General features: G+C 49.9%; 3 protein-coding genes across 12 annotated transcripts in view; 2 read left to right on the forward strand and 1 right to left on the reverse strand.

Moving 5' to 3' along the window:
* Positions 1 to 509: 509 nt before the first annotated feature.
* Positions 510 to 20,326, forward strand: Naa60 (N-alpha-acetyltransferase 60, NatF catalytic subunit). Of its 6 annotated transcripts, XM_052197950.1 has the most exons (10): positions 510 to 673; positions 825 to 951; positions 2,685 to 2,815; positions 7,574 to 7,676; positions 10,111 to 10,226; positions 13,131 to 13,260; positions 15,705 to 15,801; positions 16,450 to 16,684; positions 17,618 to 17,959; positions 19,141 to 20,326. In XM_052197950.1, the coding sequence occupies exons 5-9, from the start codon at positions 10,117 to 10,119 to the stop codon at positions 17,772 to 17,774; spliced, it is 729 nt and encodes a 242-aa protein (XP_052053910.1). In that variant the 5' UTR covers positions 510 to 673; positions 825 to 951; positions 2,685 to 2,815; positions 7,574 to 7,676; positions 10,111 to 10,116; the 3' UTR covers positions 17,775 to 17,959; positions 19,141 to 20,326. The 6 variants fall into 6 exon arrangements, with proteins under 6 accessions (XP_052053910.1, XP_052053907.1, XP_052053909.1 ...); XM_052197947.1 differs by lacking the exon at positions 7,574 to 7,676; XM_052197949.1 differs by lacking the exons at positions 2,685 to 2,815; positions 7,574 to 7,676.
* A 90-nt stretch (positions 20,327 to 20,416) lies between these two features.
* Cluap1 (clusterin associated protein 1) overlaps positions 20,417 to 25,048 on the forward strand; it is a 44,504-nt gene continuing 39,872 nt past the window's right edge. The window contains exon 1 of one of the 3 annotated variants that reach the window (XM_052197942.1): positions 20,417 to 21,204. Coding sequence is in view for 1 of the 3 variants with exons in the window: in XM_052197941.1 (XP_052053901.1) it covers positions 24,468 to 24,489 (22 nt within the window). In the remaining 2 variants the exon portion in view is untranslated. Of the gene's footprint in view, positions 21,205 to 24,334; positions 24,490 to 24,530; positions 24,744 to 25,048 lie in introns of those variants that run through there. The other 2 variants (XM_052197941.1, XM_052197943.1) reach the window with 2 other exon arrangements.
* On the reverse strand, positions 21,119 to 23,991 carry C10H16orf90 (chromosome 10 C16orf90 homolog). Of its 3 annotated transcripts, none has more exons than XM_052197953.1 (4): positions 23,794 to 23,991; positions 23,327 to 23,463; positions 22,199 to 22,552; positions 21,119 to 21,623 (listed from the first exon to the last, which is right to left on the reverse strand). In XM_052197953.1, exons 2-4 carry the CDS (start codon positions 23,343 to 23,345, stop codon positions 21,466 to 21,468), a joined length of 531 nt encoding a protein of 176 aa, XP_052053913.1. In that variant the 5' UTR covers positions 23,346 to 23,463; positions 23,794 to 23,991; the 3' UTR covers positions 21,119 to 21,465. The 3 variants fall into 3 exon arrangements, with proteins under 3 accessions (XP_052053913.1, XP_052053911.1, XP_052053912.1); XM_052197951.1 differs by having other exon boundaries at positions 23,769 to 23,991; XM_052197952.1 differs by having other exon boundaries at positions 23,327 to 23,466; positions 23,769 to 23,991.

Below are 25,048 nucleotides of genomic sequence, written 5' to 3' on the forward strand. Positions count from 1 at the left end.
TCAACAAGCTTTCTCTGGTAACAAGAACTGAATTGTCTCTGAGTTACATCTTGATATAGAACTCCCACCCCCACCCCACCCTGAAGGCCACTGTCACTTGTCCACTGCAGTGATAGCGCAGGACCACCCTTCTGAGGCTGTCAGCGCGAGCGCGGGGCGGTGCCCTTGAGTCAGGGCTTCTAGCAACCACCAGCACCCGCATCTACTAACCTCCAGCGGGGGAAGAGCAGGTCAACGGCGGAGCCGTGCGTCTCAGGACCTGGGAGGCCTCAGGGCTCCTCTAACGGGCTTGATCGCGGAAAGGCGCAGAAACCCCGGCTCGCCGGCGGCGGCTGGGCGGCTCGCAGCAGTCTTGAGCTTCCGCCGCCAGTGCGGGAAGCTCGGGTGCGGGCCCCACCAGCGGCCGGAGGCTTGCCCGCTCCCAAGATGGTGGCGTCGTCGTCAGGGAGGGCGGTGCCACATGGCGCAGCAGCCAATGATCTTCCGGGCTGCGCCGCCGGCAGAGCACGAGAGGCGGAAGTGCCGCGGGGCCGCCTTCCCTGTCCCGGCTGCGGCCCCTGCCGGTTACATAATCTGTCGCGGGGGACCCCGCAGTCCCACGTCCGGCTTCCCGGCTCCCCCAGGATGCGCTGAGCCTTGCGACACCGTCCGCTGCCGCCGGCTCCCGTCCGAGGTGAGGCAGCCGGGACCTCGGCGGGTGCAAGTCGGGGCGGTGGGGAGGTCGCAATCGCGACCCGGAGGGCACTGGCCGGCCGTGGGAGGCCGGGTTTTCCGGAGAGCGCGCCCCTTACCCACCCCTGCGCGGGGCACCTCTTGGCGCCCAGTTTGTTTCCGTGGCTGCGGCGGCGAGGGGCGCGGTGAGACGTCGGAAATTGGCCTTTCTGGGGACCCTCAGCCAGTAATCGCAGGAATTGGGAGATGGAAAGGCGGCATCCTCTGGTTTTGCTGGAGGTGAGGGACTTGTTGCGCGGGGCGCGCGCGGGGGGTGGGGGGTAGTTGACTTTTTTGCATTCTTGAAAGCCGAGGACCCTGCCTCGTCTGTCCCGTCTTCATTCCAGCAGTAAGTACTTTCGGTGTTCCGGCACATGGAAGCTAAGCTGACCCTCCATAATCGCCTCTCTTATTTCGTCTGAATTGGAAAAAAACACTTGCCAAGGAGATAAAGGGGATCTATGGCCAGTGCTGTTGTCTTGTCCTGAGAAAATTGGGCTGGGGCTTTGGAGAGGGTACTCTGGGCCTTTCCTGAATCTCCTGCAAATGCCAGCCTGCCTCACTGATGTCAAAACCCAAGGCTTGGGGAGCCAGGCTGCAATAAACATAAACTTTGGCTCCTTTATTGATCTCTTAACTCAGCCAAGTCCCAGAGCCTGTGCTTTTGGGTCATTCTTGTCACCCTTTGGTCTTGAGACAAGAGAATAACAGTGTGGCTCCTGTGGGGTCTGGAGTGCTAATTAAGAAAGTTGCCAAAGAACTTTTCCTTTTTCCAAAGTAGGAAACATAAAACCCCAGAATTAGTCTTGGCTTGTCTGCTGGCTTACATGACCCAGCGGGCAAAGTCATGTCACTCCAGAAATCATCTATGCAAAGACTGGAGTCCACAGAACCATGTGACACGGAGGAGAGATTTAAAAGGCCCGTGACCTTGTTAACAGCCGAAGTCTCAGGAAGAGGGAGGTCTCGGACAAGAACAGCATTTAAGTACACACTCACACACACACACAGAGAGAGAGAGAGAGAGAGAAGTACACACAACAGGGCGAAGTACACACACACACAGAAGTACACACACACACAGAGAAGTACACACACACACAGAGAAGTACACATACACACAGAAGTACACAGACACACACACACACACACACACACACACACACAGACGTGCACCCGAAAGTGAGCCACTTGTTAGTACAGATGGGATTAAAGATTAGAGGATTCTGAAGGGCCATCATGTCAAAGTAGTGCACTGGTCATGGCAGAAAGCACAAGTCCGCACACCTCCTTTTAGGGTTTATATACAACAAGAATAATACGCAGGACAAAGCCCCTTGAGAGCGGGGGTGGGGGGGGTGGGGGGGGGTGGGGGGGTGGGGGGGTGGGGGGGGTGGGGGGGAGTTTGCAGGCTTTCTAGGCTGGGTTTCCATGAAAATTGTTACAACTTATCACAAAATTAAGTTTGATCTGGTGTTTAGCACATACAATTTTGGGTTGTTTTTTTTTTAAGTCTGTATGCGTCCTGTCCTTACTATCTTTAGCCTCTTTCAATTGTAACTTGAAGAGATTTTGTCACTGTTTGTTTAACCACACTCACACACTGGGTGGAGAATATCTTTAGATTTGACTTGTCCAAGTTGCATAGCAACAGCATGTTTCTGACCAGAATGGAAGATTTCTGGGTGTCAGATCTGAGGGATTAAAGATAGTCCTGAACCAAGACCTGGAAGCAGAGGTTGTCTGTGACCAAGGAGTGCACGGGAGAGTAGAGGTCGTGGTGCCTCAGTGTACCTTAGTGCAGTATGGAAAAGCTCAGGAGCATAGAGTCCTACATCGAAGTCACAGGGGACGGAGAGATGGAGACAGGCGTTGCCAGAGCCCGAGTTCTGGGCGAGGAATGTCTCTTTGCTGTCCTCAAATAAGATGGTGGTCCCATGTACCTGCGTGGCTTAACAGGCATGTCTTCTCAGAAGTGACGGCTCCTCCATATCCACGGCTCCTTTCCACCGCCTCCACCTCAGTTCATCCTCTGCAGCAGGCAAGGCCAGGGCGTGGACTGTATTGGAGCAGGCTCTGCGTTTGTGGTGTAAAGTGCTTTCAGGTAAAGTGCTAGTCTGCCAAGGGGTGCTGGGGGAGGGATGGGCCTGGCACACGCCAGTTCAGATGCTGAGCTTGATTCGGCAAACAGTTGTAACTTCCGTAACTTCAGGGCAGACTGCCTCTCCTGTGCATCATCCTGGTCTCTGGAGGCTGACTAGCCGGATGGTTGAGGGTCTGTCTGAAGCCCTGATAACTCAGGCTGTGAATTGGTCCATGTGTTTAAATGGCAAAGACAAATGCATGAGTTTATTCTCTTATCTGAGCACCAGGGCATTGTCCGGTGTTGACGGGGTAACCAGCAAGGTCTCTCACCTGGGAGCTAGTACCTTTTTCAGGAAGTGGTTTGGGGTCTCCAGCAGTGTGAGCAGGTAGGTGGCTAGAGTACCAGTCCAGAGGTTGGCAGGGTCATGACAGTTCCCTCTGATGTAGCCACAGCTCCAGGTTCCGATGGCATGTGATGGTTAACTGACCAACTCATGTCTTCACCTCAGTCAGTCAGTGTCCACCTAGCCACACCCTCAAAACAATAGTGAGATTCAGCCAGGTGTGCTAGTGCATACCTTGGCCCTAGGATTTGAGGAGCAGAGGCTAGTGGAGCTCTGTGAGTTCGAAACCAACCTAGTCTGTGTAGTGAGTCCGAGGAAGCTGAAGGCTACATAGAGAGACCTCGACTTAGGGGCTGAAGATGAGAACCAGTTGTGGGACAGCATCAAGATTTTCAAATGTTTCTTCCAATTGTAAGTAGATGACTACCTATTTTATCCTAAAATAGACTTGTAACACTGCCTTTTAAATCCAGCACCCTAGGAATAGCATGGCATTTCGGGCACTGATGCTAGAAATAAATGTCAAACACAAATTCAGGGTTCCAGTGAGGAGGAGGTGGTTGTGAATAGAGACAAATAGCAAACAGTGGAGAGAGTCCTTGTTCCCTTAGTTTCCATAAGAAGATGAAAGGTATTTTGTTACTTTAAGACTTACTTCTAGAGCATAATCACACACATACTTCTAATCCCAGCACTCAGGAGGCAGAAGCAGGAGGATTGTCACAAGTCTGAAACCAGCCTGAGATATATAATGAATTTTCAAGTAAGCAAGGGCAAGACCTTGTCCCAAGCAAATAAACTTGGTCTTCAAAGCTCTCAGCTTGCTTGCTTGGCTTGACTCATTGATTGATTGTTGTGGAATAGTTATTGTTACTAAAAAGAATGAAATGAAAGGACTGGGGAGGTGCTTGCAGTTAACCCTTTCAGAGGGTTTGGGTTTGGTTCCTAATCTACATGGGCCCCGCCCAGCCACCTAAACCCCAGCTCCAGGGGGTCTGACACCCTCTTCTGGCCATGGGCACCAGGCACCCTGACAGAGAGCACAAACATGCAGGCATTCACACAGTACTCAATAAATCTTTACAATAAATCCAATGAAGCTGGTGATACTTGAGCCTAAAATCCCAGCCCTGTTCAGGCTCAGGCTGGAGGACTGGGGGGAGGGGCGTGGGGGGAGATGTGGTTCATAGTGAAGAGTGCTTGCTGTTCTCTCAGAGGGCCCCACTGGACGGGGCCCCCACACGCCAGCTCACACATCCATCCGTAACTCCAGTTGCAGGGGATCCAGTGCCCTTCTCTAGCACTGACACAGTGCAGAGACATGCATGTTGGCAAACTGCCCACATACATAAAATAAGATGAGTCCTTTTCTTTCCTTCTTCCTTTTCAAGAGTTTGATGCTGACCTGTGCTGACTAGCATGGAGTGTGCTAGCGAGGCTGCCTCAGAAAGATATTTTTCCCGTTTGTTCCAAAAGTGGGGTTGATTTGGGTACAAAGGCTGGGAAATAGGTGGGTGATTTAAAGTACCGGAAGGGGTTCTTTTCTGGAAAATGTTAATGCCATAGGGTTTCTGCCGTTCCCTTGGTGTTCCCAGAGTGCTGTGGCGTGCTGTTCACACTCAGGTGTCTTAGGACTTGGCTTGTTCCTTGGCCTCCCCTGCAGTGTGTGCAAAAACTGTTCTGCCTAGTCAGTGAGCGCGGTCTGGACACCGTGCCACCCGCCCATCAGCTGCTTACCAGGCAAGCCTTGTGTAAAGTCATTTCCCTTGTAGTACCCAAAAGAAACGAGCAAAAGTTGTGTGGAGGTGGGATGAGTATAGGATTTTAAATTTCTGCCTTCTGTTCTATTTTTTTCCTTTTAAAAGAGTATTTTATCAACTGGGCGTGGTGGTGCACGCCTGTAATCCCAGCACTTGGGAGGCAGAGGCAGGCGGATTTCTAAGTTCAAGGCCAGCCTGGTCTACAAAGTGAGTTCCAGGACAGCCAGGACTACACAGAGAAACCCTGTCTCAAACAACAACAACAACAACAACAACAAAAAAAAGAGTATTTTATTTTATGTGTATGTGCCTGAGTGTGTCTGTGTATCACATGTGCAGTACCAGCACAGGTCAGAAGAGGGCATCAGATTCCCCTAGAACTGGACTTAAGTAAGGGTGGTTGTGAGCCAAGGTGTGGATGCAGGGAACTGAACCTGGGTCCTCTGGAAGATCAGTCAGTGCTCCTAACCACTGAGCCAGCTCTCCAGCATCTGCCCTCGCTTTCTTTCTGTCTTTTGCGGTGGTGGGGATGGAACCTAGGGCCTTGTGCGCACCAGGCGAGTGCTTCAGCCGTGAGCAGCATCTGCATCTCCACATGCAGTCTAAGGACATTTCTCTCTCTCTCTCCTAAATAGAGAGGGTTTGGTTTGCTTTTATGAAATGGTTACCTGAAAACTTGCAAAGTTTTTAATTTTGGATTTTGAATAAGCACCAGTGTTTGTACTCTGCTGCTTACACAAGAGCCCTTTAAGATGTTTCTGCAAGGCGGTTCAGGAGCCCGCCTCCAAGGGCCTCCTTGCTGCCTCTTTACAACTTCAATCTGTTATCAACAGCTTCAACAGTCATCTCCAGGTCGGTGCACAGATGCCATGCAGAGGTTTACAGGCTTTAAAAGGCAGCTCTCTGTTTTAGCACTTGGTGGGAATTAATTCTCATAATTTGAAGGCACTGTAAAGTTTCCCTGTCGTCATTAGTTAAAACAACCCATGAGATTATTGTAAAACAAAATGTGTTAGGAATTTTTATACTTAGTCTTTACTTTTTAATAGTAAAATGAGCCAAGCTCATTGCAGAAGGTTCAAACAATATGAAAGCTGGTTGTGGAGAGCATGAACACCTGCTGTAATTATTGAGGAAAATTCTGATGGGTGATGATGCTCAGTGAAGGTCCCTGATTCTGTGCAGTGTGGCAGGGTGGCCACCGGGGGCCTGAGGCCTGGCTTTGATCCTAAGTGCCAAAAAGTTGACTTCATGATCAGGTGGATAGTTATACAAAATTTAACACTTCCATAGTTTAGTTTTGTTTGTTTGTAATTCTGGAGCAATGTAAATGGAAGCTTTTAAAGGTAACCCCCATTAAGGATGGGAAGATTGGCGAGGCAGGAGTGCGGGAGTGCTGCAGGGAAGGTGCCGGTGAGAGAGGCTGAAACCAAATCCCTCTGTCCCGGTGCTTTCTCCCTTGAACTGGGTAGCCTGGTTTCCTTTCCTCTTGGGTCCTCTACCAACAGGAGGGGATCTTGTAGCTGTTCTCTGTACAGTAGCAGAAGCGTTGTTGAACTGCATGAGTGCTTCAGGAAGCCTAGCGTTGAGGTTAGTGAAGTATGCCAAGTAGACATCTGCCTGTCGTTTTGTTTGTTTCAGACGGTGTCTTGGTAGTGCCTGCTAGTGTCAGACTTTCTCTGCAGCCAAGGATGATCTTGACCATTCACACCTCTGTCTCTAACCAAGTGCTCGATTCTTTTGTTTGAAACAGAGTGTCAGCCAAATAAGCCTTTTCTTTTCCAGATTACTTTTGGTCATAAAGTCAGATCATAGCAATAGAAAACAAACTAAGACAGGAGACCCGTCCAAAGAGCTTCAGCAACAGGACTGTAAGGTTCCATCTCTGTACTACATCTGGCCTCAGCCAGATGCTGGCCCCAGCAGAAGCTGGGACGCTGTGCTGTCTGTTCTTGTTAGTCCAGCCTGACAGTGGATATGAAAAGATCATAGCTAAAGCAGATAGACGCCACTTAGACCGCATCTGCTACAACGCAGAGCGTTTCGGTGCACTTCTAGGAGTGAGCAGGGGTACTCAGAGAAGGTGGTGGACGGATGCTCAGAGAAGGGTCCTTCCTGCTGTCCTTGTCCTTTAGTCCCTGTGATTGAGCAGTGCCCTCCCCAGGCCAGTAGGGAGCACTTCTCACATTGCCCAGTGCGCTTTTGTGGTGGATTTCTCTAGCAAGCTAGTTTAGTGTATAGAAATGATACCACAATTTGCCCCTCCTCTGTGGCCAGTGGTTTCTGGCCTCTGCTCTAGTTTCCTGAGCAAAATCTGACTTTGTCACACAAATTTAAGAAATTAATGATTAAATTAGGTGTTTAGTATGAAATGGAGAGAATTTTTGACTTAGAGATAAGACATTAGGTCTGGCCTTGGGATTTGTGAGTTGGTGTCAGGGAAGGCTGGTTATACTATTTGATGTGTTGAGGTAGGTCTGGCTCTGTATCACTTCTGGTTTCAAACTCGTTATCCTGCCTGAGCCTCTCAAGTCCCAGGCTCATGCTGTTCATGATCCTGTCTGGCTTCCAAATTTGTGTATGTTGTTTTTGAAACATTCTCATGCTGGTCTCAAACTTACCCTGTAGCCAAGAATGCTTTTGAATACCTGATTCTCCTGTCTTTGCCTCCAGGATGCTGTGGTTATAGATAGTGTACACCACTCAAGATTCAACCCAGGCTTTGTACTTGATAGGCAAGCATTCTGCTGACTCAGACATTCTCAGCCTCCATCCGGTATGGATTTGAAAACCCCAAGCCCTTCTTCAGTCCTACTTTGCGTGTGTGTGTGTGTGTGTGTGTGTGTGTGTGTGTGTCAGTTCTAGAATCTCCTACTGGTAGAATCCTATATCATTTTGGATTTGAAGGAATGTGTCTAAAATCTTATGTTCTCACTATATCTGTTATGAGCTCCCTTCAGAGCACAGAGACTTGGTTTTTAAGAGGGATGCTGTTTGGAAATAGAGAGGTGGGTGTTTGTTTCTTGTCACTCTGCAAATTATTCATTTTCCTACTCTGAAGTTTTGGAAGCAGACAGGCAGCTATGGAGATGGCTTCTCACCCACAGGCAGCTGCTCATTTGAACAAACAAGCTGTGAATAGTGTTTGCGGCTGCCTTCGCCCCCGCACACGTCAGGCCCTGAGCCCAGACAGCGTCCTGGATCAGTCACTACTGTGTTTCCTCCTTTCCATCTTTCCTAAAGGAAAGAGCTTAGAATTCATCTTTGTTGGCTTTTCAAAACAATAAACTTTGTGTCTGTGAAGTCTCACATTCTCAAGAGCCTCTGGACCTGTGATTCCTGCCTTCCGCATAGGGACACTTTTGATAATTTTGCTCATGCTTTGCTTGAGGGAAGGTTTACGATAATGCCTGCCTCTGCTATAGACAGAAGACGACAAGAAAGTGTTGCGCAGAGCAGCCTGGAGTCTGAGGACGAAGCAGGCAGCAGATAGTACTCTTACAAGCAAGGTAGAAATTAGGCAGAGTAAGAAAGCAGGAGGAATGTGGAGGCAGATGCATGAGCTGCACTGCACAGGTGTTGGTATAGTGAGGTACTGTGATGTGAAGGGAGTGCCACACATTGTGTCTACAGCCTGTCTGAGAGGAGCTTGTGTGATGCTGTTGACAGGTGTGAAAGAAGCTTGCCTAGGCCAAGAGAAAGATGTGGAGCTGACCTCGTAGATGCTTCCCATGACTCTCAGAGGTTTTAGAATCTTCCTGAAGTCATGGCTGAGAAGCTAGGCAAACAGCTGCCCTGAGGCCCGGGGCGCCAGGAGTGCTGTGACTCCACTACTTCAAAACAAATCAGACTTTCCCTCATTTAAAGTACAAACCAGTATACCAAAATGTTTGAGCATGTATCTCCTGAGGAAGACCTTGACCTGTGGGGCCTCCCCTCCTCTAAGGAAATCAACAACTGTTGCATAATAACTTCCATATACTAGTCTGCCTGTGGTTTAGTTTCACGAAAATGTTTTGATATTATTTTTCATGACAAAGGTTTAGGCATTGCATTTAGTTCTAGATCTAGATCGTCTTGTCTCTTTATTTTGTTTGTCTTTTTTCTTTTGTTTGGAGCACCCAGATGTAAAAGGTTACATGTCTGTCTGTCAGAGGTCACTTCCCTTATTGCTGTATGTCCAGGGCCCTCTGCAACCAGAAAGCTGGGTTGGAAAGCTGTGCTTAGGTCTAGGCTTAGCGGTTTTGGGGCCATGTTCCACTGGCCATGTTGGAGGCACGGAGTCCCGGGCACTAAGTACTTTGTGTTTGTTGCTGTCACCTGCCCCGCAGCAGCCGGCTCCTGCTGGTTTCTTACTCTTTGAGGAATCTTTCTGGACTTGGAGAGTTCCTCTTGAGATTCTACAGTGATGACAGTGTGTCGACATTTTTACTTTTACCTGGTGATAGCTCTGTTAAAAAAAATCCCTCACCTCAGCCATGGAAGATTGACAGTAAAGTTCCTCCTGGAAAGCTAGGATAAAATGTAAAGTTCTTTTCCTTTGAATTACCTGCTTCCAACGTAGAGAAAAAGAATGGTGGTTTGAAGCTCAGCACTGACTTCCCCAGACCTCACCTACCGAGTGAGCTCCAGACCAACCTGAACAACTTAGGGAGACCTTGTCTCAAACTAAAGTGGCTGGGAGCGTAGCTTGGCAGTAGTGTGATGCCTAAGCATGCGTGAGGTCAAGGGATGTGAGCCTCAGCCCTCCCATCCCCCCATAGTCATTAGCATCTGGTTATTTTTCAGTGTCACAAAGTTTTCTCTTGCTAGACAGGGAGGAGAAGCAGAATGGGACCTGCCCTCTGCCAGCCCCATTGCTCTGAATATCTGATCGTTTACTGGCGTCCACCCAGTGGGCTGCTGAAGGGGGATGCTGAGTCTTTGAATCAGTTTGCCTCCTGCAAGTGAAGGAACAGCGGTTAAGAGATAAGAGACCAGGCAGGCAGGAGCTGTGGTCGCTCCTGGGGGAGCTAGAGTGGGGTGCCGCTCCAGTAGAGAGGACACAGACATGGGCCAGAGGCAGTCAGCTGCTCTCCATCTGCAGACTGAAGGCAGCCAAGATCTCGGTCATGGGAAGCCACTCACCGTCTCCCCTCACTCACTTCCTGGGTTGGTGTAGAGGAACAGGTAAGCAGGCCTTTGGATGATGCTGTCTCCTCTCCCCACAGGTGTGAATGACAGAGGTGGTGCCTTCCAGCGCCCTCAGCGAGGTCAGCCTGCGCCTCCTCTGCCACGATGACATAGACACTGTGAAGCACCTGTGTGGCGACTGGTTCCCCATTGAGTGAGTGTTGGGCTCTGTGTTCCCAGTGGCTGCATGCGCTGCATGCATGTGTAATTCCTAAGACTGGAAGAGGCAAGACTGGGCCTGGCAGGACCATATGGCCCAAAGTTGCTATCTAAAGTTGGCCAACTAGGCAGTGAACCTCAGGCCTCTGTGTCTGCTGCTCACCTTCCTTAAGAGGTTCTATGAGAAATTTTACTTAAAAAAGATGTCCACGCCAGGTGGTGGTGGCACACACCTTTAATCCCAGTACTTGGGAGGCAGAGGCAGGTGTATTTCTGAGTTTGAGGTCAGCCTGATCTACAGAATGAGTTCCAGGACAGCCAGAGCTATACAGAGAAACCCTGTCTCAAAAACAAACAAACAAACAAAAAACAAAATAAAACGATGTCCACTGCTACTTGTAATCAGGAAATTAGGAGCAACGTCGGTGTATGAAATTGGTTAGCTATATTAGGATATGTACATATAAAACTGCAGTGCTGCTGCTATGGTGGCATGTGCTTGGAGTACAGCAGGAAGTAGAAGAAGAAAAGGGTCACGAGTTCAAGGCCAGCCTGAGCTTTGAAGCCATTACAAGAGAAACCCTGCCTTTAAAAAGGGTTGTTAGTTATACAGGAACAAAAATCTGTTGAAGAAGTGTATTTACTGACAGAAAGTTCCTCCCTTTCCCTCCTCTTTCTTTTACTCGATATGAAGTGAAAGCTGACCAGAGAGCAGTGTATACCATATTCTGATTCCATTTAAAAATATAAAAGGGGCTAAAATATCATCTAGAGGATAAAAACCTCTATATACTGTACAAGAAGGGGAAGGATCCTGCCCTCCATGAGAGTTGTGGCTGATACAGCTTTAATAAAAGACAGAGTTAGCAGGAGAAGAGAATAACAAGTTTATTTGACCTGGGTCTGTTACGGAAGCCTTCGGATTCAGGATGGAAACCCCCATGGTGAAATAGGTTCACTGAAGCATGGACTGTGGTGTAGAGATTGTTAGACAAAGAATATTATCTTCTCCTACTGGATCGAAGGTGGAAGACACAGTGAGGCCTGTCTGCTTAGATCCTCGTGGACTCTGCAGCAGTCCCTCTTCCTGGCACTGGGTAGGACCCTTCTGGAAGGAGGATTGTGTTAGTTTTCATTGCTGTGACCAAAATACCTGACGGAAACAACTTAAGGATGACAAGGGTTATTTTCCACATTCTTTCTGAGGTCTCAGGACATTGTTGCAGACAGAGTTTGAGAGGGCAGCTCACATTGCGGGGGGAATAGGGAGTAGAAGGAACAGAGAAGGCCCTCAGTGACCCACTTCCTCCAGCCAATCTCCACCTTCCGTGGTTCAGAGAGCTGCAGTTCCCAATGCAGACTATGAGACTGTCGGCACCTTCACAGACGCCCAGAAATGTGCTGTACTTCTCAGTCTGATCAAGCTGACCCTCAGGATGGACAGTGGTATTAGCTCTGTTGTCAGACAAGACAGGACAGAGAGGTTTGTCATGGCTACCTCCTATGCAGAAAATCAAGTTGGCTTTAGAGGAAAGGGATTCTTCTGGTTTCTGTGATCCATATTGGAGTAGAAAAGTTCCAGGTTACATGTCTTACCTCAGGGGAGAGAATGAGAACCAAAGCGAGATGGTCTGAGAGATTCACCCCTGACCTTCACTTAGGGTGGGGATCATTTACTAGCCCCCAATACTACCAAGTTAATTACTGACAGCAGTTTAAGTGGACTGGATTATTAATACCTGTGGGTTCCTTCATTTTTACTTGCCTTATTTCTAGATTATTTTATGATAATGAAAAGACAGGTTTGGGTTTTGTTTTGTTTGTGAGGAAAAATAGGCACAAACTTCAAAAAACATCAAGGCTAAGTAAGGTCCTGTCTTTAAGTCATCGGTATGTCATGAGGCCTAACCTCACACTTATTACTCCATGCCAGCAGAAACATCGGGCACCTCCCACTCTGCCAGCTTCTTAGGAATGTGGGCTAACTGTGCTTATGTTTCATAACATAAAACATAAAGTATCCTTCAACTTAGCAATCCTGGGCTGGAGAGATTGGCTTAGTAGTTAAGAGCACTGACTGTTCATCCAGAGGTCCTGAGTTCAATTCCCATCAACCGCATGGTGGCTCACAACCATCTGTAATGATATTTGATGCCTTCTTCTGGTGTGTCTGAAGACAGCTACTGTGTGTGTGTGTGTGTGTGTGTGTGTGTGTGTGTGTGTGTGTGTGTGTGTTTCTTTAAAAACTAAATAAGTAAAGGTTACCAAACCCACTACTAAAAAGTAATCCCAGGAAATGAGTGCAGTAAGCACAGAAATGAGGCCCTACTGAGGGATGGCGTAAGGTTGTGTAGATCTACATTGAATCATAAGCCTGTACACCTCTCAAGTGCCTGGCTGTCAGCCTCTCTATCACTTAGTCATGTGTCACGTCTCCGCCCATGTCTAGTAAGGTGTAGTAGTCTACACACCATGAACTTTGTTCTTCCTTGAATCACCTTGCCTAGACTTCAGGGCCAGAAAGACTCACAGAGGACCATCTGCAGGAGTATTTCTCTCCTTCCACCATATGGGTCCTGGGTATTGAACTCAAGTTTTGAGGCTTGGCTGCTAGCACTTGTACCTGCTGAACTATCTTACTAGCCCTCATAGAATTCCTCACAGACCACCCAAGTGTTCACAGGTCACTGAGGACCCTAAGGTCTCAGCTCACACTGAGTGGCAGGCTGCCGTGTCCTGTCCCTCCAGGAACTATTCTGTGGAGACAATTTCATTGGCGGGTTCCACCCTTTAATGCATCTTTTACGTAAAAAATTCCCAGGTAGCTTCTAGAGACTCTTAGTGATAGGCCGGGTAGCCTGGGTTCCTATGACTCACCTGAGTGTGCTCTCTCCCTCAGGTACCCAGACTCATGGTATCGTGATATCACATCCAACAAGAAGTTCTTCTCCCTTGCTGCAACCTACAGAGGTGCCATTGTGGGAATGATAGTAGCTGAAATAAAGAATAGGACCAAAATACATAAAGAGGTATGTCTGTGTTCCAAAGGCGTGGCCTTGTGATGGCTGAAAGGGATGTTGCAGTGGGGTCACATTGCCAGCTCTGGCCTCTGTTCTCAGCGCTTGTGGCTGAGGAGTCGCACCCTGCCTGTGGGGTATATACTCACAAACCAGGCAGGATCCCCTGGAGCTAGAGTCATGAGTGGTTATGAGACGCCACTATTAAACTCATGTCCTCGGCAGGAGAGTTCTCCTCACTGCTGAGCCGCTTCCCCAGCTCCAGTGGCGTGTACTTTGTTCATGGGATAATGTAGTGAACAGACCACGAGTGGACTTAATAAAGATGGGCGTTTTGAAGTAAGAACGAGCAGAAGTGACACGTTGGGAATCTGCCCCGTTGCTGCGTGACACCACCCAGACGCCTGTGACTTGTGCTTTTGGCCCTGTCACAGAAGCTCCAATAATGTTGCAGTCTGTTGAGGAATATGCTAGGTCTCAGTTAGGGATTAGTGAAAATGTATTTCTTTTTACTCAGTTTTGTAGACTACTCAAAGACTTACCTTCCTCAGAACCCTCAAGGATTTGGGCAGCTACTTTAAGTGCAGACTGGAAGACTTTAAGTGTAGCTAAAAAGCTATGTTCTTTGTGGTTGATTACAGTGGGGAGTCTCCTGTTAATTTTGGTCATAGCAATGGAACAGTATTTAGTTTACCACATTCAGGAAAGGAACTCCTACCAACCAGCAGATGGTTTTGTTTAGCTTAAGGTTGATTTTGTTTCTTTTCCTTTTCTCTCCCTCCCTCCATCCCCCCTCCCTTCCTCCTTCCCTTCTTCCCTCTCTCCCTCCCTCCCTCTCCCTTCCTCCCTCCCTCCTTCCTTCTCTTCCCTCCTTCCTTCCTAGATAGTCTTAATTAGCCTGAAACTCAGATCCACCTGCCTCTCTCTCTCAAGTGCTAGAATCCAAGATGTGTACCCCGCACCCAGCCTGCTTGAGGTTGTTTCTTTAGGAGTGAGGAAAGTGAGTTTGTAGCAGCACATTGGTGGCAGAGTGCTTGTCTAATGTTCAGGAGTCCCTGAGTCCTGTTGGTAGGAAGAGGAAGCAGCACATCTTCCTAAGAACCCAGGCCACAGAAGGTCCCCAGTGGCACGTGCTTTATATCTTGGCACACTGGTGTGTGTGTGTGTGTGGGGGGGGGGGGCGGTGTTAGTTCTTGGTTTTGGAGCGTGTTTTGTTTTTTGCCTAGCTCAGTCTCTTCTGAGCCACTGCCTCAGTGTTTACTGCTAAGACAGAGTACACGGGCCAGCATCCCTTGGATCGCCCTTGTGCTGATGCTGCTTCCTTCACCTGCCCACACCTTGTTTCCTCATGATGCCCCCTGGGCTTTTCCTAGTGGTTTTCCATGCACACTGCCCTAGGGCCTCGTGTCTATGCTTGCCCTTTCCGTAGGCTTGGAGGCCCTTCCCTGTCTATCTTTTTGGTTGCCATCATTAGCCAGGGCTTCTGTTAACTAGAGCAGTACATTCATCCCCTCACACATTTGCTTTGCCCCGGGTCACTGTAGCATAGAGTTGTAGGTGGGGAGCAGGCAGCAGACAGCAAGTCCTGGACCAGCCCATGCCTAACATATGGAGCTACCTGATAAATGGGAAGCAGAAAGGCCGAGTTGCCCGGTGTCCTTTCTTGGAAGGAAAACCTTGCACATGCTAGATCTTTCTTATTCTTAAGAGGTGGGATAACACGAAAAACTCGTGGTCAGAGTCATGACTTCCTCATGAGGCATTTTTTTCTAGAACGAGAGATTCATGGAGCGCCATGCTGTAGTGTATCTCAGTGTGTGCTCTACCAGCATGGGCCGCAGAGCAGGGTGGATAGCTCTCTCAACTGCTCTTCGTGGTCACTGGGGACAGCATGGTTTTTTTTAATAAACCTTTAAAGTTTTGCACCTGGTCTGGCAAGATGGTTCAGCAGTAAAATCCAGACAGGCTGAGTTCAATTCCCAGCACCCACATGGAGGAGGAAGAGAAGCGACTTCCATGGTTGTTTTCTGAGCAATGCTGTACATGTGCCCTCTCCCAGCTCACAAGCATCTCACATGTGACCACTCTGGACAGTCATATTTTTTGTTTCTCTCTTAGGGTATTAAGCCTATGTATGCCAGAGATGTGCTCTACTGGTCAGCTGCTTCCCCGCTCCTAGCCATTTTCTTTCAGCTGTTGTAATGACATTCTGTCATACAGTCCCAGTCCACCATCTCTGATGCTCCTCATAGGTGTCTGCACCATAGCAGCCTTCTGCTAGCAGGGCCTGAGCTCAGTTGTTCCTGTGGGCCAGTGGGACTGTCCTCGCCTCTGTCCTCCCCCTGCCCGCCTTGTGGCTTCATATCTCTGGATATGCAGAGTGGACTCAGATATGCAGATGGGGTCTGCCTTGAACCTGTGCATCCTCATTGCCCTGATTTTCTCTTTCTCTTTAGGATGGGGATATTCTAGCCTCCAGCTTCTCTGTGGATACCCAAGTTGCATATATCCTCAGTCTGGGAGTGGTGAAAGAGTTCAGGAAACACGGCATAGGTAAGAAGCAGAGAGTCTAGTTTAAACCTCCCCTCCCCTAGCCAGTTAACACCCTGGACCCCAAGCCAGTCACCACTTCTGAGGTCTTCAGCTTAGAGGACCCTCAGTCTCTTCTTCCTTATCCCTGTCTGGGGACAGATCCTGTCCTCCCAGTGAGTCTCTTTAGGACAGCCTCAGGAAGGAGGAACCTCCCTTACCTCTCCTGCTGCCAGACATAGTCGTGTTTATTGGCAAGATGTTCTCAGTCCAGAGTAAGAAGCGTAATGAAGTCCTGGCACTCTGCAGCCCTCATCAGACAGTTATCAGTCCTGTCTGTTCTGTAGAGCGCACAGCAGAGAGCGGCAGTCCTCTTTGTTACCCAGGCCTGCCTTTCCTTCCCACTCCCTGGTTCTGGGTTACATTTTTTGCTGTTTGAAAGGTTGGCAAATGACCACTGTGGTCCAGAGCACCTCCAGGGTGCATTGGTGACCCACAGTAGCATGTCCTTTATGGGCTCTGTCTGCCTAGGATCTTTTAGGGCCGTTAACAATGGGAGGTAACCAGAGGCTAGTTACAGATCTGAGAGTGTAGCCCCCAGATTCCTGCAGAAGCTGCTTCTATGTCCTCTTAACTGCCCTGCTGTGGGAACCCTTCATCCCCTTTCTCCAGGTTCCCTTTTACTGGAAAGTTTAAAGGATCATATTTCAACCACTGCCCAGGACCACTGCAAAGCCATCTACCTGCATGTTCTCACCACCAACAACACAGCAATAAACTTCTATGAAAACAGAGACTTTAGGCAGCATCACTATCTGCCCTATTACTACTCCATCCGAGGGGTCCTCAAAGATGGCTTCACCTATGTCCTCTACATCAATGGCGGCCACCCTCCCTGGACCATCTTATATCCTTTACTGCTGAAAAGGAGCAGGAGAAGGCTTTATGATTGCCTGGCTAGAGGGCTAGCGAGTCAGCGGAAACTGGCTTGGCTTGCAGCATTGTTCCTTGACTAGCTCGTGGCATGGGCAGGTTGGCTGTGCCTAATGGTTGCATACATTAGGAGAGCTGGCTCTCCCTGGCAGCTACAGCTCAGTAGGCAGGTTTGAATGCTCTGGGCCCAGGATTAATTCATGTACTCTATGGAAATTACCCTATTCTAGAGGTTAGCAGTAAACATAGCAGATACAAGCATCCCCCTGTGCAACCTGTGATGCAAAGAAAGGAAACAATGGAAGAACAACATTTCGAGTTCAGGCTTTGGAGTTGCATGATCCAAGGTTTATCCACTCACCCCCAAATTCTCCCCACTAATGATATCCTTGTTAGGTGGGAAGGAAATCAGATGTCCCAACAGTCATAGGGTAATAGCTCAAAATATACCACATGTGCCTGTGTATGTGTGTTGTAGAAATGATTCATTTTAGAGGAAAGTAAAACAGGAGATGATCCAAAACTCCATGGGCCTAGTTCACATGAAGTCAGGCACAAACGGGCATCCAGACTAGTTCTGCAGAGGGGCAGAGCCCAACCCAACAAGACTGTTGGGCTCTGCCCCTCTGCAGAACTAGGGACAATTGTCTTGTAGATCGTATCCCTAGTCTTTGTTAATTTCCTTATAATGATTGTCCTATATGGCACCACTGCACTATTTCCCAAATTAATGGTCTATTTAAAGAGCCTTTCTAGTATTCTCTAGGGTTTAATAGGCCCTTGGCTTCCAGTTGAGTGCATTGTGCCGTACGGGTACAGTACTGCAGGTCATTTATCAGACCCAAGGACACTGCATACAGGCAAGGCAGATGGGGACACATGGGATATCTTCCTTGACAGAGCCCACAGACTACATCCAGCACCTGGGCTCAGCACTAGCCAACCTGAGCCCCTGCTCCATCCCACACAGGATCTACCGCCAGGCCCACAGCCTGCTCTGCAGCTTTCTGCCATGGTCCAGCATTTCCACCAAAGGTGGCCTAGAGTACAGCCGCACCATGTAAAGCCATTGGGGCAGCCTCCACCAGGCCTCTGTCCTCAGCACTTCGTGGGGCCTGTTTTCCTGTCTGTCTGACTTTTGCTGTCCTTTTTGAGGAGCTGGCGGCCACCTGCCGGCCCATCAGCCTGCCCAGCTGCAGGCCCGGTGCTATGCTGGCTCAGGAGCAGAATGTGTACTGGTCGTCAACAGGTAGGAACAGGTAGGACCTGGGGAGTCTGATGCTTGCAGCAACAAGAAGTCCCTAGGCAGGGTACCTGTGAGCGTTCACAGCTCTAGAAGCTTTTAGAAGAGCAAGGAACCAAAGACCTCAAACCACTTGCCAGAATTCTTTCACTCCCTGGACTGTGTTCATGTACACGAGTACATGTGTGCACGTTGTGGAGCACAGAGCTCACATGGTGTGCCGTCCTCAGTCCTCAACCTTAATTTTGAGACAGGGTTTCTCATGGGACTTGTGGCTCATTGATCTGACTGGACCAGCTAATGAGCCTCAAAGATCCTCTTGTCTCAGTCGCCCCCCGCTGCCAGCCGGGTGTTTTGTATGGGTGCGTGTTTATATAGCAATCACTGTTCCAACCGAGCAACCTCTCCAGCCCGAGTGGATTTAAAAAAAAATGTTTTTAAATGTCTTGAGAATTTGAGGGCACTGGATCCTCTAGTACTACAGGAACAGGCAGTTGTGCCATGCAGAGAATTCCCGTGCCCTCTAGAAAGAACAACAAATGGTCATAACCATTGAGCCATCTCCCAAGGCCCCGAGCATCATTTTTTCTTTTTCCTTTCATGTTTTTTGTTAAAATGATGGATTTACATGATTCAAATATTAGAAAGGTACAGAAAGACCAAGTAACTCCTAGTGGAGGCCCCAGTTACTCAGTTACCTTACAAGAGGCACCCAGTGATCTGTGATCCATGCCTGCTGCTTCTCAAAATTCTGCCTAGACTTCCACTCTGACACCAGTACTGTCACCAGAGCACTGTCCATGTGGCATTCTCCAAAGTCCTGCACAGGCTTCCCATGCTGACAACTTTTACAGGAAGATAAGATTCTGCTTTGATGCAACCATTTTGGTTGCTGAGAGCTGGAATCCCAGGCCAAGAGATCAGAGAATTGCAGATCTGGAAGAGATTTGGGTGCTGCAGCATCCACACCATGGCCATCCACAGAGAGGCTTGATACACATCCAGAGGTGACTCTTGACAGTGCTTGTATTTGTATAAAGTCCCAGGAGAGCCTGGTGGCCACTGATAAGACTGTGGGCTGGAGAAGACCTCCTGTTTTGGTATCCCCTGGCTCAGGTAATCCCACAGGCCAGGACGTGAGGCCGGCCGCATCCTGCAGCTTCACATGCCATGCTCTTTCTCCTCAGGCTCTCCTTCCACCTGGAGTCCTTGTCCTGCCCCCATGCCCCGGCACCACCCAGTGGCCTGGCAGGTGGTCTACATCCACGGGGAAAGAGCTCTCCGGGCTCCTCTGCCTCCTGCTCCTTCAGCTCCTTCCCACAAGATGGACTGAACTTTGCTGAAAACGTGGACATTTCTGACCCTGAAGACACAGGAACCTTAGAATAAAGAGGCACGGCAAGGAGAATGTCAGCTTTTGTTTAGGGATGCCCTAAAGAAGCGTAGGTGGCGGCTGTCCTTACTCTCCGTGAAAGGCTGGCAACTGCAGAGAGAAAGAGGGGCTGGCCCTTCACAAGATCAGTCCTCCGCAGAGACAGTTAGATGGACGGGTCCCTGTTCCCAGTGTTCTACTGCCCACTTCTTCCTGTCCAGAAAGATCATCCTGCCTGTTGAATCCTGGCATGCTCCACATAGCTGACCTACCCTGGGAGCTGGGCCGAGGACAGGTAGCTGTTGGCTTCTGGGTACCTTCCCTGCTTATCCTTCTAGACGCTGAACTTTCGAGGCCTGGACCAGTGCAGACAGGAAGCTGAGCTCTATGTTGGCGTCTCCGAGGCAGAGGCTCTGTCAGTCCCATGGATTGCGCCTGCAGCAGACATCTCAAGTTTCCAGCATCCCTTTCCTTGTGCCCCCGGGTGTTTCGCAGTCACAGTCCTGCCCAGAGTTGCTGCAGTGTTACAGGAGCCCTTCGGGCTGTCCTCACAGCCCCTCGTTGTGCCAGACTGATGAAGAGCAGCTTTATTGACAGCCTCATAACTGAGGGCTTCCCTCCCTCAGCACCTCCTGGCTCAAGGCTCTCAGGCCTCAGAGAGGGAAGGGTCCCCACTAAGGAAGGCCAAGGCAGTAAAGTATCCCCCTTCCTCAACAGAACTAGTCAGCAGGTGGCCAGTCCTGACTGGTTTTGGTTGTGTGCTGAGGCCCCAGCCCTGCATCCTCTCCCTTTTCAGTCAGTGGTGATCATGTGATTTTCATTTCTGCCCTGTATAGTTAAGGAAGAGTCTTCCAGAAGGTTCTGACTTGGACATTCATAAATCCATCTCAAAGGCCTCGACCTGTCTCCCTTCAGTCACATAATTATTGCAGTGTCCAGCCTAGTGTTGAACAAATCGTAGTGTGTAGTCTCATTACAAATAAATACTTTGACTAGTCTCATCCTGTCTCTAGGTGTTGGCTTTCCACTGTGCTTTGCCCTTGGGCTAGGCTGAGGGTGGGAGCTTACTGCTGTCTTCTTGATGGCTCGGCATGCAGGCAGCTGTCCTGCAGAGGGCTGTGAACCTGGAGGTATCCACTGCTGAAAGCATCAACTGGCCTGTTTCTTAGCAGAGCTACCTGCCAGTTCATACCAGCACTGTCCGCTCTCAGCTTGCAGTGAGGACCTGGTCCAATGGGCAACTTTATAGTTCTCTTCTCCAACCCTCCTGTCCTCTGCCTGCATCATAGCTTAGAGAAGGCTCCAAGGGTAATTAAGTCACATGGTCAGCAGAGGCCTTGGTCATGATCACAACCAGAATGGGAATGTCCCTGGTGGATGTTGATGTTGTCTGGGGGAAGACATTATTGGGAGGCTACAGAACATCACAACTAAGACTTGGTCCAAGGACCTGAAATCTAGTCCAGCTGGAAGGCTGATGTGCCAGTCCAGATGGGCTCCTATGGGGCCATACACTCAGCTAAACCCTTGTTGGGGGCAGTGTGGGCTCCAGGCCAACATGTCTGCATTGGTTGGTGTCCTGGTTTCTTTAGACTAACCCACATTTCACCCCTTGCCCCAGAATGCCATGTCCTATGTTTAGGCCTACTTGCCTTCCAGAGCTATCACTCTCAGCAGCTTCTCATCCACAAAGCCTCCCCGGACCTGGCTCCTGACTCTCCCTCCGTGTGCCCCCTGGAATGGATTCAGGACTATGTTGACTGGATTGGCTTAATGACAAACAGACAAGAAGGTGCAGGCCTTGGCTTTTACTGAGATTAGACCTGAGGACTCCCTGGCCTCTCAGGAACCCGATTCTCTGCTCGGCCTGACCTCCCAGGTACACGTGGCTGACCCTCCGGAGTTTGGGCAGGCTGCAAGGGCATGGGCATGCTTCCGTTTCTTCTGTCCCTCTCATGGGTCTTCTTCCTCCCTCCCTCCTCACGCTTTCCCCAGACTAACCCAGTCTGCTGCTGGGCAACTCTGGGAGCCATCTCGGTGGGGAGGACTGCCGCTGGGACTGAACCCTTCCTCAGTAACCCTGGCCTCCTCCTCCTCGGCCATCCTTCCCCTACTGTTCCCCAGCCCTGGCACTTTGCTCCTATGTCCTCTCCAAGGCCCCAGAGCGGGTTCTCTTGCACAAGGGACACATGGTCTCCTCCAAGGCTCTCCAGGACCTCTTGGGCCTGAGTCCCAAGCCCTCGGGGGGACCAGACTGGGAGGGGACACCCTTGGCTGGGTCCATGCTGGAACTGGAAGCTGAGGAAAAAGGAAAGAGAAGTCACTCAGAGGGGCCCGATCTAAAGCACTACCTTGGGGACCTCGGCCCTTATAACCTTCAAGACAATTGAAGGGCTTGGCGCTACTTCCTTGAAAGAACTAGTGAGGGTGAGGAAGGGATGTCAGTGGCTCGAGCTGAAATGTCATGAATCCTTCATTTGAAAAATGAAGGGAAATGAGGCAGAGTTGTCCAAGGTCCATCAAAATACAGAGTGAGGCTAGGAACCCAGAACTAGTCCAGCCTGTCTCCTCTGCCTTACACATCCCAACAAGCTTTTGCTGTGGTCCAGCTTTTGCTGTGGTCCAGTTGTATATCACTATCCCTGAGGTTGGGACTTACTGTGTACATCAATCTTCTGAATCAATAGTGGGGCACACGGATAAAAAAAAAAAAAATTAAACAAGATCTTGGCCCCTGGAGCGTGACATTATTTTAGTGTCTCCTGGCCACTGCATCCTTTCCTAGTTCTTGGCAGAAGGCTAGGAAATGAAAGAAGCCCATTTGAGTTCCCTTCAGTCTTTCATGTCTCCAGTCCTGCTTTAACAGAGCTCACCTGTATTTCCCAGGCTGTCCCTGGGCAGGTGGGCTTCCAGAAGGGCCGAGCAACGACTGTTACCTGGACCCAGGGTCCCCTGTGGCAGGTCCAAGGGCCAGGGCGAGCCTTCAGGCCGTGTCAGGCTGCCCCCAGCCATGAGCCGGCCTAGCCAGTGGCTTCCACATTGACCAGCAGGCTGCATGTGGCCTGGCAGGTAGAGAGCCAGGCTCCGGAGGTGTCGCAATCGGAAGTTCTTGGGCTTGCTTCCCTGGGCACTGGGGCCCTGCTGCTGCTGGGCCCCCAACCCTCCCTCATAGATGTTGGGTGGTGTGTCAGGGTGGCTGGGGCGTCCTGGGGCCCAGCTCACTGCATCTGCAAGAGAGAGAGAGAGAGAGAGCAGGAGGGTGATGGCCAGTGGGCCCAGCATCTTGGGGAAATGCAAACACCAGCTCATATGATAGCTTCTACCCCTGGGCTATCCAGCCTCGGTTCCTGTCTATTCCCATAGCTCCTCTTTGCTCCCCTAACAGAGGGACCCAAGCAGCCCAGGACTGGCACTGAGATCCCGTAGAGAAAGAGAATGCCGGCGTCAGCACAGCACAGCGGCGGGTACAAGAGGACACGACTGGCCAGGTCACCTAGCCTAGATCAGGAGTCACTCCCTTCCCAAGCATGCCTGGGCTCTCCCCAGTAGCTTTGGGCCCAGGTTGGGACAGTGTGGCATCTCTGCTGCTGCTCCTCCCTGCAGCCAGGCACCTTCTCTTATTCGAAGCTCAGAGAATGCACAGACCAAGGCTTCCATGGAGGGCCAGTATGGTGGGGGAGGAGTGGCCAGGCCTTCTGTGCAGTAGGGCCTGCTCTCCCCTGCCTAGGGGGTGGGTCTGCAGGTCTCCCATGGCAACTGGTCCTTATGATGTCACAGTAAAGACTCTAGTCTTCCTGGACCCCCTAGTTTGGGAGAGGATGGTATGTCAGGAGCAAGGAGGGAGGAGGGCAAGGGAAGGGTAAATTCACTGATGCTTAGATTCACAGCAAGCCAAATTAGACAAATTTGGCTTTGGTATGCTAGAAAGCTAAAAGGATGACCTTTTAGGGGCTTTGGCTTCCTCATTTGTGGTTGGGAGAATGAGGATTTGGAGAACAAACCTGGAGAGATCTGGATCATGCTGAGAAGACGGTTCTGGGTGACGCTTGTCTAATTACCCATTTTCTCATAGATTGTTAAGCAATATGTAGATAATGCCGATTTTTTTTTCCTGTGCATGCAAACTGGAACAATTGTTCTGCTGGTAGAAATATAAACTACTTTAGAATCTTAATTCTGTCACAAATTTTTTATGTTTCATTATATAAAATTTAGTTCTAGGTTTTACATGCAGGTTTAGGGACCATTGTTTTTGTACATAGATAACTAATGGAGTTTCACTTGTTTTGCTACGGATTGCTCATTGTTTCAAAAACCATTTGTTGCCAAGACTGTTCAAATGCATCGTTCCCCGTGTTAGACTAGCTACAAATGTGTGGCCCTACTCCACATACTTTAAGTCCTCTTGGTCAGTATCACAATGCCCTAGCCAAGGCCGCCTACCCATTTTCCTTTCCTCTTCGCCCACCCTTCTTAGCTCAGCTCGGTTCTCCTCCGCCCAGCCCTTCTTTGTCCCGGTTGTCCTCGACTCGTAGCAGTCACCAAGGAGGGTTCTCTGCTGAGCCTGGGCTGACCCTGGCACCTGGTACACCAACACCTCCTCTCCCGGCTCAGAATTAACCACAGTTTCCAGGGCAACCCCCATGCGCGCGGGTCCGGGCGCCAATTTCCGGCTTGTTGTGACTACTGACTAGCTGTGCGTGCTCAAAATCCTTCCGGGTACAGTTCTCGAATTCTGCCCAGGGTAGGGTATCTTCGTTCCTGTCATTCTGAGGATACTTTATGCGGCTTCGACTGCGGGGTTTAGCTATGCTTTTACGAATACAAAGGAGACTCAGTCACAAAAGGTTATAGCGCTTTCTATATATTAGTGAGGCAATGAGAATTACAACGGGACCGGAGCCAAAAGCGCTTAGTGAAAGGCTCTGACGCTGCGCAGCTCGCAAGGTGCGAAGCGCCGCCTGCTGGTCTGTGTCGTGCGCCTGCGCGCACTGCACCGCTTCGCTTCCTGTCTTGTTTGGCCCGGACCGCACGCTGTCCGAGTCCTCTGACTGTTGCTATAGAGACCGGAGAGCACCGGGCCTGCGAACTCTAAAGAGACGAGCAGCGGCGCATCTGTGGACTCTTGGGCACCAGGGCGCCATGTCTTTCCGCGACCTCCGCAGTAAGGCTGCACCCGGCTTTCCCGTGGGCTTCCCGGGGACTCCCCTGCCCGACCCCTGCTAGAGCCGCAGGCCCAGGCAGGCCGGTGGTCCCCAGGCAGCCAGGGGCTGACCGAACTCTACAGCACCTTTGGAAAGTTCTGTCCGTCACTGCCACGTGTAGCTAGAACACTGCGAATGTATCTCGAGCGGCTGAAGAACTGAATGTTTAATTTTACCTCATTTTATCTCTGCTTGTCACAGCCACATTAGAAAGGTCATGGGGAAATGGAGACTTTTTCTGCCTTAGAGTTTGTAGAAAGAACCAGTAAAACCGAGGAAGTGACAGGATGAATGGCTGTTGCTAATAGGGTTTTGTTGTTGTTGTTCATTTTTGAGGTTTGGTTGTTTTGCTTGTTTGTATGTTACAATCTGTCACATGCAGTTCTCTATGTGGGCAATATTTCGTTTACTCCTAGACAGTTTGTGTGCCCTGGTTTAGAGATGAAACGGGCAGCAAGAGGTCAAAGTAATTGAACGCGTGGCTTTAGAGTTTGAATCCAGATTGCCTGAACGCCAAAT

The sequence above is a fragment of the Apodemus sylvaticus genome, chromosome 10 (assembly GCF_947179515.1).
Source record: "Apodemus sylvaticus chromosome 10, mApoSyl1.1, whole genome shotgun sequence".
In the NCBI taxonomy this organism is placed as follows: Eukaryota; Metazoa; Chordata; class Mammalia; order Rodentia; family Muridae; genus Apodemus; species Apodemus sylvaticus.